The sequence below is a fragment of the Accipiter gentilis genome, chromosome 17, assembly GCF_929443795.1.
Source record: "Accipiter gentilis chromosome 17, bAccGen1.1, whole genome shotgun sequence".
NCBI lineage: Eukaryota > Metazoa > Chordata > Aves > Accipitriformes > Accipitridae > Astur > Astur gentilis.
In genome coordinates, this window is record NC_064896.1 from 23,690,956 (window position 1) to 23,708,172 (window position 17,217).

A 17,217-nucleotide genomic window follows, 5' to 3' on the forward strand; every position below is an offset into this window, starting at 1 on the left:
CCGGGCGCGCCGCTGAGGCAGCCCCAGGGCCGCGCCGCGCCGGCCGGAGGCGCCTTTTTATTTTTGGTGTGGTGGTTTGTTTTTTTTTTTTTTTTTTTTTTTTAAATTTTTTTTTTTTTTTTGGGGGGGGGTGGGGGGCAGTGTTGTTGCTGTTATTTTTTCGCTCTGTTTTTCCGCCAGCCGGTGGCGGGGGGCGGGGGGAGGCTCGGAGCGCGGAGGGGCGCCGGCGGAGAGCGGCAGGCCGGAGCCGAGCCGAGCCGGGCCGGGGGAGGCTGGCCGGCGTTCGGCGATGCGGTGCCTCGCTCTGCTCGGCCTCGTCGCCTGGGGCCTGGGGAGCTGGGCCGGGCCCAGCGGCGGAGCGTCCCCCCCGCCCTGCCCGGCCTCCTGCAGCTGCGACGGCGACCGCGGCGTGGACTGCTCCGGGCGGGGGCTGGCCGCCGTGCCCCCGGGACTCAGCGCCTTCACGCACGCCCTGTGAGTCGGGGCGGGGGACCGGGGCCGGGCTGGGGGGGCGGGCGGGCGGGCAGGTAGCCGCGGTGGGGCCGGGTGCTTTTTGTGTCCGTCCCCCCCCTTATGTCAGGAAGACCCCGATCGTCGGCTGTTGGATGTAGTTGTTGTCGTTGACGGGTGTGAGGCGGCCCGGCCCGGCCCGGCCCGCGGGGGGCGGCCTGTGGGCAGCGGCGGCACCGGCCGGGCCGCACCGCACGCAGGGCCCGGCCCCGCCGGGGCAGGTGAGGGCGGCGGGGGGCCTGAGGCGGTACCTGGCCCCGGCCCCTGGGCTCCGGTAGAGCCCTCGGAAAGCCCAAAGGGATCGGCCTCGGGAGATCGAAAAGGGCCGGGAGGGTCGGCGGGGGGAGCTGCTCGGGGCCTGTGGGGATGAGGGGGGGGACGAGGATCGCGGTGTGGGGGTTCGGCGGGGTCCGGCTCAGTCCTGGTGCCGTCCTGAGGGGGGGACACAACCGCAGCCCGCGCATGTGTGTGGCTCTGCGCGATGTCCTCGCACCGAAGGCGCTTTTCTCCTCAGTTTTCGCCGGAAAACGGTCCCCAGGCTCGCCGGTGTTCTCCCGAAGTCGAGGCGTGTTCAGTCCGCAGCAGGCATAAATCCGGTTAAATTAGGATGCCTTCGCTTTTACGGAACCTCTCGGTATGGGACGCGCAGCTGAACCCTGGAAAAAACCCCCAGCGTAAACAAGCCTCGGGAGCTTTGTCGAGTTTTGCTTGTGGACGGAGAAAAATACAAACTCTTAGAACGCTTTCTGCGGTATCCTGTGGTGATATCGGAAAGCGGGCGCAAACTGGTGGATCTTGCGCTGAGTTTTGGTAACTTTAATAATAAAATTTTAATGGAGGAACGAACGCTCCGTTCTGTAGAGACATGACCGAAGAGGGATTTGCAGCTTTCAATATGGTAGTTCTGCTAATCCACAAACCTGTTAAGTTTCACAATAAAACCTGTCAGTCTTGCCCCACTTCTCAGCAAAGATTTCACAGGCTGGAGCGAGGTCTTGTATGGGCCAGTGGTCAGGTCTGCTATTACTAAAGCTTCGCTGCGTTTACAACATACAATACAGAGCGCGCTACAGCAAATTACGGCGCGTGGTTTCAGATTGGGACTCAACTGCTGCGTTGTCAAAATACAGTAGTGGTGTGTGCCTTCGAAAATGCCACCTTTTCTTCCCTTCTTTGCCTGCGCTTACTTAATATGCAAAGAGAGTCTGGTTCTTAGTTACTGGAGGTTTTGTTCACTGAGCAGGTTTCCAATTTCTGCTACCTGTTTGGATTGGTTTTTTCTTTCAATTGTTCGAGCTGGGTGGAGAAAGGTTACCGGGCCTTTTGCTTGTGTGGTACTTGATGAATGGCAAAAGCTACAGGTTTCAGCCGTTACCTGCGCTTAAATGTTTTGTTCCTTCTTGTGCTGGTACGGTGTTAGCGGGAGCCGACTTCACGGTGGGTTTTCTGTGGCAGAAGCGGTGTCTTGTGAGTGTTTCGGGTAGGGAGCCAGGACCTGCCGTTGCGAAGCCCGGGACTCGCTGGTAAACTGTCTTCTCTTTCCTCCACGGATAAAACAGGGAAGTAAGTTACCCAATCTCATAGTACTTGAAGCCTGTCTGGTAAAAGCTGCACTTAAGCGCAAGGTTTTATGGCTACCACATTGTCTGGCTGTCTTGTAAAATGGGCTCGGTACATCCCTGCCTGTCTGCAACATGGCATTCATTGTCTAATGGGTACAAGTCGTCACAGCCAACACCCATCAGAGATAAGGTTGCCAAAGAGTTTCAGTTTGTAAGTTCTTCCTTACTGTGCAGGTAAATTTCCAGAAGCTGACTTAACACTTGGGGCAACAGCGAGAGGAGATCTGCACGCACTTAAGCGTGTTTTGGGATGACTTTGTGTCGCTGTTGGTTTTGTTTCTTTAAACTCAAGCAGAAACTTTTAGCTCCCTCGTTCTGTGGCAGTGAAGGATACTCTTGGTCCTTGTTTGTGTTTAGCTCCTGTTTCCTTATTTACCGAAGGGAAAAAAAATGGGTGACTTCTTGGCACTTCTGAGCTTGAATACTCTCGTGTTGTAGCAAGGCCACTGGAAGTTTAGGGTATGTAGAAAAGAGTTTCATAGGCAATAGAAGACTTGTTTCTGACCTGCTTGGGCCGGGCAATGTATAGTTTTGAGTTGGCTTGAGTGGAGGAAAAAAAAAAAAAAGAAAATAAAATCACACCCCGTAGCTGACATGTTTGTGTCATGGCAAAGCGTCTTAGCTACGTGAAGAGCAGAAAGGTTTTCTATGCTTCATCATGTCAGGCAGCATAACGATGCCAGGAAATCCCCTTAGCATTGCTACAAGGCTTTTTTTTTTCTTGGGTTTTTTTTTTTTTTTTTTATTATAGCTATAGCAGCAGAGAGTCCGTAGCGCAGAGATGGCTGAAAGAGTGTTCCAAGTGATATTCTGCAATACTAAAGCAAAGTTGTGCCCAGGTTTTGGCTTTGGCCAGGAGAGAGCAACTGAGGGAAAGTTGCTCACAACCCACGTTGGCAAGTGAATGAGTTTCAAGGCAGTTGAGAAGGGGGTTGCTATTTAATTTTCATGACTTCTGTTTTCCTGCAGTCTTAATTGCTTTGCATTCATTTTAATAATTTGACATAACTTCCAAGGTGTATTTTTAAACTACAGCCATGTTTCTTGGGCTGTCACGAATGGTCAGGCAGCGATTTCTGTGGAGCCTCAAAAGCATATCCTTTCAGATTCCCCTTTTCTTTCCTTATTTCTCTTTCTTCTTCAGCTCTTGACTGATCTGCTGCTCCTTCCTTGCTTGCTGTGGTGGTTAGAAAGCTCCTCCAAACACAGCAGACTTCTTTTTTCTGTGGAACGTGCATTGGGTAGACACGCCGCTGCATTCGTACCTGGCTAAATGTATTATAACCGTAGTGCTGGGGTGCAGGGAGGGAAGGACAGGGGTCATACCGGGGGGGTTATGTGGTTACCGAAGTACAGTGTGGTCACGTGAGGGTGGTTGCATCAGACCGAGCAGCTTGGAAAGACAGAGTATCTGCTCATTACTTTTGAGTCATCAGTGTGCTTTGAGAGATGGAATTTGAATAAAGAAAGGTGAGTACGTCGTCCCAACCGCAGTCATCCTGGTGAAGAGATTTTTGGGAGATATACCAGTGGTTGGAAAAGAGAGAGGTGGCAGCACTAGATCCAGGCTCTCTGAGGGGCGGGAGGGGAGGGGATGGGATGGATGGGAAGGAACGCAGAGGGAGTCAGGAGGACATGACCAGGGATAATTACTTGATACTTTTACTGTAGGCGGCCATTTGTTCTGTATAATTTAGGTAGGTGTTTATGTAACTCTTAATTACCAGCTGCCTGTTTTTCTGTTTATGAAGGTTGTGATTTTGCTTTGTTGCAAAATAACTGTCGTCTAGCAAGTTGAGATGCCTATGCAAGAATGTGAAAATGCTGTTTGTTTGGGTTTTTTAATCAATGCAGTACACTCCTGATCTTTGCGATGATATTTCACGTGCCGTGTGCTAGAAAACATCCATGTTAGTGGAAGACGGTTTTGGTAGGGCATACTTGTACTTGCGTTCCTCGTGGTTGTCAGTTTGAGAACTCGAGTTCTAGTTTCGGGGTTTTGATACTTGTGTGAGTCTTGTGCAGGAGACGAAAAGCAGATAATTCGAGGTAATGACTTTGGAGCCATCTTACATGGGCCTGGCTGTTTTAGGGGCTTGCCTGACAACCATGAAGAATGTAGTCCCTTCTCAGTGCCTGCAGTTATATTTTGGGCACTTGAAATATGAAAACAGTACAGATAATTTTCCTTCTGGTGCTTCTTGTTTGTATTTTCAGGGAATGGCAGAGTCCCTTGCTTTAATTTTTCCTTCTTTGAGTTGTGAAGGGAAGGCTTGCAAGTCCCGGCTGCCCTAGAGGATAGAACTTCAGGATGAAATGATCATCTTTGATCTTTTGGGTTTTTTTATTACTCATTTAACCTAATAGTGACTGTCTTTCTGTGTGCTGTGTAAGGCACTAGCTTTGTAAGGTCAAGATGTGGTAGTTGAGAAGGATCCTTTTTTTTTTTTTACTTGTTTCATACCACAGGTTGCCTCAGCAGTTGCGGAGAGTTGACTGTCTTCTTTTCAGCATGCAGACTGTCTGGAAATACCTACACTGTCTCACGCTTGAGTTTGAGTCAGATGTCCTGCTCCGTTTATGTATAAATGGCAAAATGATAAGGTTCTCTTTGGATTCAGCAGAGCTTGCATGATTTTTTGTCTTTTCATCTGGCGCTTTTATTTTTTGTAGAATGGCGATGAAACGCACTAGGTAGATGTGAAATGTCATCCTCTAATACGTCCGGTACGAACGCGCAGGTATTTAGCATCCCACTATGGTCAGATAAGCACAGTAAGGACCTGGCTGAGGTTTTGTGAATGCTGTCTAGCAGAGTTATTACGGTGAAAAGTAAAGATGTCCAGACATGACCTTGAGTCTGGAAAATGTAGCGTAATTGCAGTCCTCCTGAGATAGAAAAGCCTTATCTAATTAGAGGTTTGAAGGTTTTACAGTTACACCGTTTAGTTTTTCATTTGCCTATGCCACATGCTGGTGATGTGATGGCAAGTAATAAAAGGCTTATTCTGTCTTTTTAAAAGCATGCTTTCCATACTTCTTTTGGAAAGACAAGGTCGTATCATTTTAATATGAATATTCCTATTAGTCGGCAGAAATGTGTTAGATTTGTACAGGCCTGAGAAATCCCATGGGCAGGGAGGCAACTTGAGTTTGCTGGTGCAGCATCCGGTGCCTGGTGACTGGACCAGAGCCCAGGGTCTCCAGTGACAGTCTCCCCAGCAGGTTTTGCCCAAGGATTGGAGTCTTTATGATGCATTTTAAACTGGCTGATTTGTCTGTTGGTCTTGTGTAAAAAAAAAAAAAAAAAAAAAAAAAAAAAAAAAAAAAAAAGTAGACACTTTTAGGTAGTGCACAGGAAAGTGAAGTTGTTGTTTCAAAGTTTCTTAAATATTTTTACCCTTTTTATGCTCTCTATTGGCAGCAAATTTGGTGTTTTCCTCTTTTGCTTTTATTCCTCCCCCCGGAAAACCCCGTGCCCTGCCATAGCATGTAATTTGTCAGGTATTTGGCATTTATTTTGTACATTGAGCCCTTTTGTATCAGCAATATGTCATTTCTTGTTTGATGCTTACTGGCAGTGGCTTGTAAGTGTGATTTTTGGGGAATAAATGCTAAGATAAGTCTGCAGCATGGAAAAAAACCTTGGACTTTAGTGTAAGCAAGTTTATGCTAGTAAATAATTACCTTTTCAGTTCTTGAGAGGAATTTACTAGTAACTATCTGCTTGAGATGGAAAATATGGAAGCTGTAATATAAGGACTGAAAAACAAAACAAAACCCAAAGAAACCTCCTCCGCAAGGATCTTTATTTGTTTTGTATTCTACATCTAAGCCAGCAATTTTTGCAGAACACAAGCTCTTATTTACCCAGAGAAAATTACTGGCCTAGATTTCAGAAGGGCTGAGCACCCATATCTCATTTTAGAGAGCATGGGAGCTGTGGGGCTCCGGGAGCGCCTCTGAATGTCAGAGACCCTCCTCTCCCTTCCCTCCTCTTGGCCACCCTTGTGCTTGTCCTGAAAGCTTGCTTCTAAAGATGGTCCTCTTTTTGGGAATGGGGCAGGAGCTGATGTTGTGTTTATGTTCTGGAGGATTTGCCAACAACTCAGGTTTGCCTGCTCCTTGTTTTGCAAACAAGCGAGGGAGTGAAATGGATGGGGCTGGTTAGCTTCAGCACGGCCACATGGGACCTCATGGCCAGCAGTTATTCTATTAAGGGATGAATGTGTTTCAGGCAGCAGCTCTGTGCTGCCAAGTTGTGGTTTTGGGGTTCTTTACGGAAGAAGCAGAAAGTCAAAAATAGCTTGAGGAAGAATTAAGAGAGATTTGTGTAATCCTAGAAATAGGAGACAAAGGTGGGAGAAGGTGCATAAGAGAGGAGAAGAAACCATCCCTATTTGAAGAAACCTGTAAATTGAGGCAACAGAGATTTAAAAGTTACAAGGCCTTTGCTAACAGAGGTATGAACAGCATTTCATGGTTTAGAGGTCCCTGGCCATCCGTCCCACCCGGTAGACTCACCATCTGCTGTAGCGGTGACCTAGGATTTTGCTACAGGGAAGTATTCTTCTGCAGTTTTTCATACCTGCCTTTCAGGTACTGCTGCAGTTTTCTGATAAGATGTTCTCAAACGTTGGTCTGAAAAGAGATTTCTGGTCATGTGATGTTGGTTCTTAATGCTTTCCCACCGCCAGCTTGCCCTGCACAACGCATTTGGAAACGTGGAGGCAGCCGTTGGTATTTCCTTTGCTGATAGATGGGCAGCCGGTTCAGTTGATGTGGAATTGCGTGCGGCGATGGGTGTTACAGTGGCTCACGCAGAGGAGGGGAGGATCTTGGCGTTACTGTATAGATAGCTGTCCTCGCTGTAAACTTGTTTGAAAGCCTTTGGTTTTGAATCAAGCCCAGATTTATTCAATTTTGTGTTCCAAATAGAGCTGGTATGTCCAAATCGGAAACATCTAGCGCTAGATGCATGAGTGCCTGGAAAGCGTAATTAAATCATGCAGAAACGGCATGTGATCTACCTGGCAAAGCAGTTGACCTTTTTGCTTTTTTTGCTTTAAAGTGCTGAGTTACTGCAGCTGTCAGTGAGTTCCACTGAAGTTGAAAGTTTCCAATATTTTCAAATCGTATGTCATCTATTTTAAAATACATAGTTGAAATAGCAGAATGCATTTTATTGTACTGCTGAATGATTTAACTGTTAGAGGATTGTGACAAGGTCAGAACTTTCCACTTCCCAGAAACACATTACTGTCGCTGAAAGCTTAGGGGAAATCTGTATTGGAGCTTTACCCTGAATTTGAAAGCACATTCTGCATACAGCCAGTCAACTTACATTATTAATGATATACATCTTTTACAAAACAACAGAGAGGACTGTAATGATCTCAAAAATAACATTTTAAGGTAGGTGTCTGTAAACTATTGTTGAATTAGAATATATAACAGCTAACTGATGGCATTATGCATAATGTCAATCAATGTGATAACATGTTTTAAAAAATGTAGATAGCTATTTTTGAACAGGTGATACTGATATATATTCCCTGGTGGACTGGGGTCTGACACCTGTGAGGGATGTGTTTGGTTTTGGGAAGTAAGAATATCCCTTCATGATTTTTTTGTCAGCCTCATTTTCCTGGTGTGTTTTTTTTTATATTTGCTGTTTATACTTACTGAGTTGTAGGGAAGTCATATTTTTCTTAGGTGGCCTGTTTCAGTCATACAGTGCGTTTTGGAGTTAGTAAAACTTTGTTGGCTAAGCTTTGGGCATTAATTTTTTTTATACCTATTAAAAAGCATATTATTCAGTATATCTTGTTTAATCAATGTCTTCTCAAGGGAAGAATGATCTTCATAGCGTGGCAGAAATAAAAATGAATTCCTTAGGCTTCTGCGTGCCTTTTGCATTTCTATTTGACAAATACAATTCAGTAAAGAAACCTGTAGAGTAAGGAGCATGTGGAAGATAAGAGCAATATGTTTTTTCACTACTGAAGAAAGTTTCTCCTGTTTCTCAAGTGATAGCAGTTTTAAATGTAGTCAGTTGTTTGTTGGTATAACATGTGATAACACTAAAACATGTAAGGTCTGTTGCTGAAATTTGATGCTCAGTGTGCATCATTGTTAGGTTGTTTTGTTGATGTTGTTCAAATCTAATATTGATAAATACACAGGTAATTAAAAAATCTTGGTTTATAACTTTCTTACCTGTAGGTAATTCAGACAATGCTTGGTGATTTTTTTGACAGCTCGATCTCAAGACTTTGGCACAGTGAAGATGTAATTGAAGTAATTTTTGAGTCTGAAATTTTTTTGGTGTTTTTTTGATCTGAAGTTAAGAAAATAGTAAAGTTAATTCTTTCCTTTGGGGTAACAAAACTATTACAAGCTAAGAACTCTATCACTTTTTTTAAAGTACAGTAACTAACTCCTGTAAGCTTTGCATTAAAAATGCAGGAGAAGCCTCAAACCATCAACATGGTCTGGAAGAAGAGGTAGAAGTTAAGCAGAAGATGCTGTCTTTGGGGCAGAAAAAAAAGACTTTTTAATTTTTTTTTTTCTCTCTCCAAGAGAGCAAGTGCGAATTCTTTATCCTGAGGAAAAGATGAAGAAAAAAATCTAAAGTCAGGTGAAGTTGTTGAGGGCGCTTCTAAGAGCACCCTGAGAAGTCAGGCCCTCAGAGAGTAAACAGCTGTCTTTGCAGTGCTCAGCTGAGCATTTTCTTACTAAAATATAAAGACTTTTTTTTTTTTTTTAAAGTGGTGTTCCTCCTCCTTTTTTTCTCCCCAACCAATCCTGGAGGAATGCTAGGTCTTGCAAGGACTTTCTTTGCCCTAAAATTTTTGAGCAAATGTGTTTGGACTTTTAAATGGTACACAATTAGCAATGAATCATAAATGGATGTGCAATTTCAGAGGTATGCAGGGGAGGCCTAAACCTGTTTAATTTAGCTTAATAATGCTGCAAATGCAGTTGTGTATTTTATAACCTTGTTCTGTGAAAACGTGTTTTTGTTTGGGAGTTTTCCCATTACCTTCTTGACATCTGCATGGTTACAGATGAATAGCCTGACCCAGTGCCCCGGCAGGGAGAGCGGCGTGGCTGTACTTTCAATAGGCATGTCACTGACAAAAGAAACATATGGAATATTTCACTCCCCTCTTTGCAAGCGGTGTACGGGGGCTGTAAGGGCAGAGGGCTGGGGGCTTCAGGCTTCATGCTAGATCGGTAAGCTAGCCACAAGGCTTGCCGCTTTGCGTGGTGCTGTGTTGTGCCGTGGGACCAGAACCCCAGCTGTAGAGCAAAGCCATTTTGGCATTGCCACTTCAATAACGTGACCAGGCAGCAGAGTTCACCGTGGTCGCGTTTCCTTTTTTCCCAATAGGTGATACTAAGCGATGTTTTTTTCTCAACTGTTTGGGCACTGTGGTGGCGGTTGGTATTTGGTGTTCAGGAGGTGCGGAAGATGTGAGCGCAGATGCGAGGGTCCCATTGGAACGTGCCTCGGGGTCTATCTCCTGCCATGCCCGTTACGTCCCCTTTCACAGCACAAAATGGGACCAACTGTTCCCTGTCATCCAAACAGGACACCGCAGTGTGTTAGCTTGTCAAGTGAGAGTTTGTTTTTCCTGCAGGCAGGGCTTTGGGGTTGCGTCAGGGCTGCAGGGACAGTCTGATCCTGTTGCAGCACCACCTTGGAGGAGAAGATGGTGCAAGTCAGGAGAAGATGTTTGGGGAAACTTGCTGCTCCATGTCTGTCAAAAGGATTCGGTGGTGTCCAGCTTCAATCCTTCCTTCGTTGCTAAAATTTCACGTAAGGAGCGTCCTGGCTGTCTTATTTTAAAATTCCTTTCCATAACTCTTACTTCCGAACTGTTTTTCTATATGTTGATCTGGAACAGTAGCAGATGGAGTTGGTTCATCTGGAAAAGTGAAGGGACTCTGAAACCTGTGACTTTGGTGTGGAGGCCTCTCTATGGCAGAGGTTCTTTCTGTGTGGAAACCTGCCTGGTGTTCTTCACTTGGCAGAACCGGTGGATCTGGCCCTCACTCGATTCTTGTACGTAAAAGCTGTGAAGGTGCTATCTTCTTTTTCAGGGGCTATCTTCTTTTTCAGGGGCTATGGTTGGAAGCCCTAGAAATGTGTTGGGTTTTTAAGTGGGGGAAACCTTGCCCAAACTGAGAAACATGCTTGTGGCTCTCTCAGCAGTTCTGCGAGCTGCTCCTGCAAATTGGGAGCCCTTGAACCTACTGAAGGGAGCCCATGCTGTTTGGAAGATTGATGCAGTTAGGCCAAGACTTACACGTTCTTTAATGGAATTTTGCAAAGCTGCTGCCATCAGCAGTCTACAAGTCCTTGTTCATCTCTCTTAGTTGCAGTTTCACTCAAGTGGCTACCCTCTTGGGGCACTAAATGCTCACCCTGCTGTGTTTCCTCTGGGTATCTCCTTGGGGTCTTTGTGGTCTTCATGGAATTAGAGGGAGAAAGCTGAGCTGGGGAGAGAAAAGGATATGGCCTTTCGTAAGGGGCCCTACTTTGAGAACATAGTTGCTGGTGGTTTGGACTGGGACAGGCTTCTGCCTTTTGGTACTCTTTTACTGCTGTTGGTTTTAACATGTGGGTTTAAAGGAGAAAAAAAAAAAAAAAAAAGAAAAAAAATGTATGTGCTAATATTGACCAAACTGTTAATATTTTACAGAACTAGTGTGAGTCTTGCTAGGTGTAGAAAATCCATGTCTTTTCCAAGGGCAAATCTGCTGGCTCTATGCTAAGTGTTTAGTGGAGGCATTAAATCTCTTCAATATCCAGGTCAATTAATCATTTATTTAGAATTGACTTACTCTTGCTTGACATCTCATTTTCAAAAATTTCAACTAGTTTGTTTATATGTTGGGTTTTTTTAACCTGCTTCCTGCAAAGACAGGTCTCTAGTTTCCAGACCGAAAACGTACAGTATCTTGATGTCTAGGAGTTTTAAGCAGGTTTTGATTTGTTTTGAGGATAATAAATGGCAGTTGTTTATTGCTTCAGCAGAAGCCTCTGCAACTGTGCAGCAAGGCTAGTTTTTCCTCCTTAAAAGAAAATCTTTTTCAACTCTCCTAAGTGATTGTGCCAGTGAAATAAATCTACAATGTGTTCAAAAGAGAAGGCTATTGTTCAAACAATAACATATCAGAAATCCTGCTTAAGTGTAGGACTGCTTGCAGTGTCATTGTCTCTCCACTCACCTAAGATAATTTTTTTTGCCCTAATAAATAACTGCATTGATGCGAGAAGTTCTGTAACATATATCAGATAGATGCTTATTTCCAAATACCCTGGATGTTTATCTCACTAAATAAATTCCTCATTTCCTTCAGGCAAAGAGCATCACCTGGTCCCAGTTGATTCAGTGCCATCAGGAATAGAGAATAGTGGAATAATAACATTAAAAAAAAAATAAAAAAATTCATTCTTAATGCCATTTTTCATTATATTGGGCCCAGCGAATTTGGTGTCTGGTCTGATTTATTTTACTATAAAAGGGTCAGGCTGATATTGTAGGGCATTTTGCTGTGCAGATTGCTCTGCCCACCAGTTTGTTCTTTGGCATCTTCAATGGGAATAGACATCTACTGTTTCATCTCCGTCCTGTGAGCGCCTGGCAGGAGACACGGCTTGAGGCTTGCTCCTTGCTCGCAGTTTGTATGGAGCCGCTGAGGCCCTTGGGCTTTTCTGTATAAGGTTTTTGGGAGGGCTGGGGGAGCTTTGTACAGTTTGATCCTTGACTGCTTGCTGTCTTAACGTCTGTGCCAGACGAGTACTTCTTGCCTGTGTAAGCTTTGTTACCATAATAAATATAATAGAAACAAATGCTTCAAACTGTAAGGAATGTAATGTGCAAGTAATCACCACGTTGAGAATTTCTGTTGTGCCATGGCAACATGAAGTCTTCCTCCATGAACTTCACTTGTGCCAGCGGAGAATACATAGCTATAAATGTGCCACAATATGGAAGAGCAATATTTGATTCATGTGCTTTGTTTCCTGGTCACTGTGGGATGCGTACTTGACTGCTTGGGCCATGCCTGTGCTGTCCGCTAGTCTGCTTGGCCAGAATACATGTACTGCCGTAGGTTCCCGTTGTCCTTCTGGTTTGGGGCTGTTTTGTAGAATACCATGCAAACTGGCAGACATTTGTGGCTGTCTCTGTTTTGCTATGTCTGCTAAAACCATGTTATGCTCACTGGAGTCCCCCCATTTGTTGAGAGTACAGCTGGAATTTGATCTTTTTTCTGCAATATTGGAGTAGTAAATACTTGCCGTGGCAAAAATGGGTATGGAGCCAGCTACGTGGAGCTGGATCTGTTGAGTGGCTAAACAAGCAACAGGTATTCTATACTGAACTTTAGCTGGCTTTTTAAAATGAGAGCTTCTGCCTTTTTTTCCTGCCCTGTTTGGTACTGCAGCATTCAGGACTGACAGCATCACTGAGGAGTTGTCCGCGTTCGAGTACTTTTCTTCAACAGCCACTAGTTGAACACAGCAGTTTCACTGATAGCTCCTGCGCAACCGGTCCCTGCTTGGTTTTTCACATCTTAGAGGTACTGGGGAAACTGAGGGTTCTACGTGGTGTTTGATATATGTACATTTAAAAAAAACCAAACAAAAACCCCAAAATCAACCCGCTTCTTTTAAAACACGATACATTAGTTGCATTGTGCTGTTGCAGACAAAAAGGACAAGAAGTATGTAGTGCCTACAATCGCTCATCCCACATGCTAAGTAAGTTTTAATTGTTGGTGCCCTTCTTAGACTACTATGTCAAATTGAAAAGTAGCTTCTGAATTTAAGAGAACAGGTGAATCGGTGTGAATCAACAGTGAAAATGTAGGGGTATTTTTTCATATGACCATTTTCAATATTACAAAAGCCCTTTGCATCTCTGATTTAAAGAAGGAAAATCCGCTGAGTAGTAGCACCCTGCTTCAGGATTTGAGCCCTGCCTGTATGTTTGCATTGCCGTGCAAGCCTTGTGTATGATAGTGGTTAGGTTCCCTGCCCAGATACCATTCTTTTTAGCTCTGTTGTACATCAGTGGAAATCTGTTGGTGTGTAGAGATATCCAGCTTTGAAAGTTAATCCAAGGACTTTGTGAACAGGGTTAAGTGACAAGTTACAAAGTTTGGTAAAGGAAGCAGAACAGTGCTAGCAGATGCTTCATTTGAGGCTGATAGCAGATCTCTTAACAATTCATACCTGTAGAATTATTGGGAAGGCCTTAAGGTTTGGCTATGTTACACATTTTGTTTCTCTCCTTTTGGAGCTCAGACATACAAGTGTGACCTTAAATGAGATTGCTTGTTAACCTGTCATTATGAAGTAGTCTCTTTTTGGTTTAGATCTCCCTGAAGTGCATAGGATGTTAGAAATATGGACTGTTGCTCCGTAGTTGTTTATACTTTAAAAGCAGTTAGCATATAGTATATTTTTGGAGAATATATGCAGATCATCCAAGAAGCTTCAGCAAGTAACAACCAAGAGTGTGTGTGATTAAAAACACCCATCTTGTCAGCAGCAACAGTGCATTGCTGATGTCTTAGAAAGGCTCTTTTCCCCAGATATGCAACTCAGAAGCTCAGGAGGAGATTCTGTTACAGCTTTTCTTCACCAGCTTTTCAGGGTTGTGCAAATGACTTTCATTAAGTTTTCACACAATAGCCCAAGGCTTTTGAGGAAGGACTAGACTAGAAACTCATCGCACTTATTGCCATATGTTGCATTCATTTAGACAAGGCAGTTTCCAAAACACTGTGGTGGTCGAAGCACAAGAGGCATCTTAAACATTGAAAATCTTGCTCATATTTTAAGCGTTTTTACCTGTTAAAAAGATATTGTCTGTGGAGAGATTAATGAGCAATAAGTAAACTACGTTGGATCCAGGCTTGCAGAATGCAGTTTAACTGCTGTAGGTTTCAGCACACTCATTTAATTACTGGGTTACTGAACGTTTTCTCCGCTGTGGGGGGGTATGTGCGCGTGTGTGTAGGGGAAACATGTACATTTATACAAAGAACCGTGAATGAAGTTTGGGGATACTGCCTTCGTGCTGCCTAAACAATCCCGCTTTAGGTTACCCCCTGCCTTAATTTCTTTTCAAGAAGATTGTAGATAGGTCTTGCTATCGCTTACACTCGATTACTTCAGTGTTCACTTCCCCTATGTGATTTAACATGCACAAGCTTAATTATTCTTTTCTGGCCTAGGGAGAGATTTCCTTCCAATAATTACCTTCACTGCCCTTTACCCTTCTGCACATTAGTTTGTTTGGAGAAACGTAGTTGCTCGGTAAGCAACTCCAAACAAGGCAGTGCCTGGAGCTGTCTTGGAAAGATAATTTATGCCTTTTACATAGCATGTTGTTAAGCTTCAGTTTGCTGAAACTCAACTACTAGGTGTACTGAATTAGCAAGGTCTAAATGTTTCTCCCTTAACTAAAGGTGGTATGAGTTCAGCAGAAAAGTACCAGTTTACGCTGCACATCGATTCTGTAGTGGGGTGATACAGGTAGAAAGGAAAGGACATTTAAGTTAGCAAATAACATCCATTAATTCAACCATTTCTTTCTACTAGCAGCTGTTGTTTAGTCATACACTATTTAAATGTCAAAAGAGAATGACTCCTTATGAGATGAGTGTGATGCAATGCTGCCAGACTGATTGCTCCTGTGATAGCAAAGAAATACATATTTAATCTTGTGGAAATTTCTCAGGATTATATCCTTAGGATTGCTCCTCATGCTGTCCATGCTAATAAGTAGTATGGAGAAAAGAAAACACGAATAGTAAAGACCAACATGAATAAAGTGCATAAATTCTTTGTTAAAATCTTTTTAATTTTGAGTCAAAAGTAGCTAGAGGAGGTACGACTGATCATTTCGTGGAATGGGTGGTACAGAATTAGTTCTAAAAGCTTTGTCTTCTGCAACTTGTATTAATCTGTGTGCTATACAAAATACGATCTGATATGTCAAAGGGATAGGGATGCTTCATTCTCTACCATGTTTACTGTAAATAGTCCTTACATTATTATAACTATTTTGTGGTAAATATAATGAAAAGTAGCAAAAGGTTCCATTTGTCTTGGACCTCTGAATATTTAGTGCTGTTATTAAGATGGAATAATTATTTAACTCTACGATTAATTACACGGTAATAGTATGTAATAGTAATAGTCTTCATGTATGTATGTGGACAAAATAAACTTTTGACTGTGACAAAGCTATGCATGTTTTTAAATTACACTGCCGCCTTCATTATATCCTGATGTTTGCTTGAGCGCAGGCCAAAAGTGATCATGTTTTGAACGTTTTCTCACCTTTTCTTTTAAGGTCGTCTCTTAAAGCTCTAATCTCTGATCTGTTGCACGATTACTTGTCCCTCAACTAAAAGTTAAAATAAATTACTAGATCTGCTTTATACTTTTCAGATTCGGTAGCAAATATAAGATGTGTTGGTATTTATTGTGGGATGTGACGCCATAATTGCAGAGCATTACTTCATTTCTGGTAGCTTAAATACTGTTGTTAATAGGTGTATTGTTATTAAAAATGAAAAGAGGACATGGTCTGCCAGTTTCAACCCTCTCGACTTTGAGGGCGTTAATTTTTTTTAAATAGTAACTTCACAATTCTGCTGGTGATAGATTGGAAAAATTGATGTGTTGATGGTAGTAAATGATGAAATCGGTAATGGGGAAAACAGGGTGTCAGTAGCACTAAGGTGTCCATATTGGGGGCAGGTTTTGAGCTGCATGGCAAGTTTTACTGGCCCCAGTTTACTGATTCAGTAAAACCCATAGTCTTTCAAGGCAGAAGAAACCGGACTTCTTTGAAACAAGTGAGAACAAGAAAAACCAGATCTTTTTATTAATGGAGCTTGGGAGGGGTATTCTTTGTCCATCTTGCATCCATTAGAGTTGTCTTCACTGCAGCATAGGTTTATACATCAAAAAGGAATTTACATTGACTGGTGGCCTTTAGCTAAGAGCTAGAGTGTTTCCTTGCCTATAGGGTAGCTCTGATGAAGTAAAACTATGCCGATGTTTGTGGTGTGGAGATGGCCAAGGAGACAAGGGTTCACGAGCCCAGTTTGCCTCTTGGAGTTCGTGTCTAAAATCCATATTGCTGGAAAGATGCATGCGCTATTTCTGTCTACAAGCAGGCTAGACATATGGGTGGATTACTTGATTGCCTTTTGTGGGTCTCTTGCTTTTCCATCGCGCATGCATTAGATGTGTTTATGTATAAAATTGATCCTATGTACATGATTAAACTTGACAAGCCTTAATCTCTGTTGCTAAGAGTGTGGGTTGGATAGTTAATGTGGTAGGTCTTTGTTTTTCATGTAAATACTTGTAATGTTCTGTTTGCATTAAGTATGCTGGTTTTTTTCTTGACAGTTTAGTGATTAAAATCTCTTCAGTTTTAAATAGGTGGAGTCATGTAAATCCTGAGAACAGAGTTAAACTGAAGAGAGAACGTAACCTTTTCAAGAAAATTACTAGTAAAAAGTGCTGCTTTGACCTCTTATTTATAATGACGAGCGATGGCTATCAGTTTTTTTTGGCTGAGGGTTTCTGTGAAAGATTTCATTTGCTTGTATACCTTGTCCTTAAAAATTAGAAAATCTGCTAATTTTTTATTGGTTTATATTCTTGGGTCAGCAGTGGTGAGTAGTATTATTTTTATTCATGTTAGGGCGGAATCCAGAAGTCCAGAGCTGTACAACAAAATTTGGTTAGCACAACTATCCAGTTTGGGCTGTGATTCCTAGCCAGCGAAATCATGCTGGCTAGCGCCTCAGATGTCGAGACTCTTTTTTTTTTGGGGGGGGGGGGGGGGTGTGTGTGTTTGGTTTTTTTTGGTATTGTTTTTGTTTGTTTGTTTGAAGACCATAGCAGTTTAGGTACTGAGATACCCCTGTCCTGGACGCTGAGCCATACAACTAGTAAGAGGCAAGCCTTACCCTTTGCGTGTGCTACTGGGAGCTGTGTCTGGGGCTTTGGGGGCATGGGAGGGGCTAGGTCTTGTTT

General features: G+C 43.3%; 1 protein-coding gene across 1 annotated transcript in view; it reads left to right on the forward strand.

Moving 5' to 3' along the window:
• The first annotated feature begins 218 nt into the window (after positions 1-218).
• LGR4 (leucine rich repeat containing G protein-coupled receptor 4) overlaps positions 219-17,217 on the forward strand; it is an 85,043-nt gene continuing 68,044 nt past the window's right edge. Inside the window, exon 1 of the mRNA XM_049821401.1 lies at positions 219-474. Coding sequence (XP_049677358.1) covers positions 290-474 — 185 coding nt within the window. The 5' untranslated portion in view covers positions 219-289. The remainder of the gene's footprint in view (positions 475-17,217) is intronic.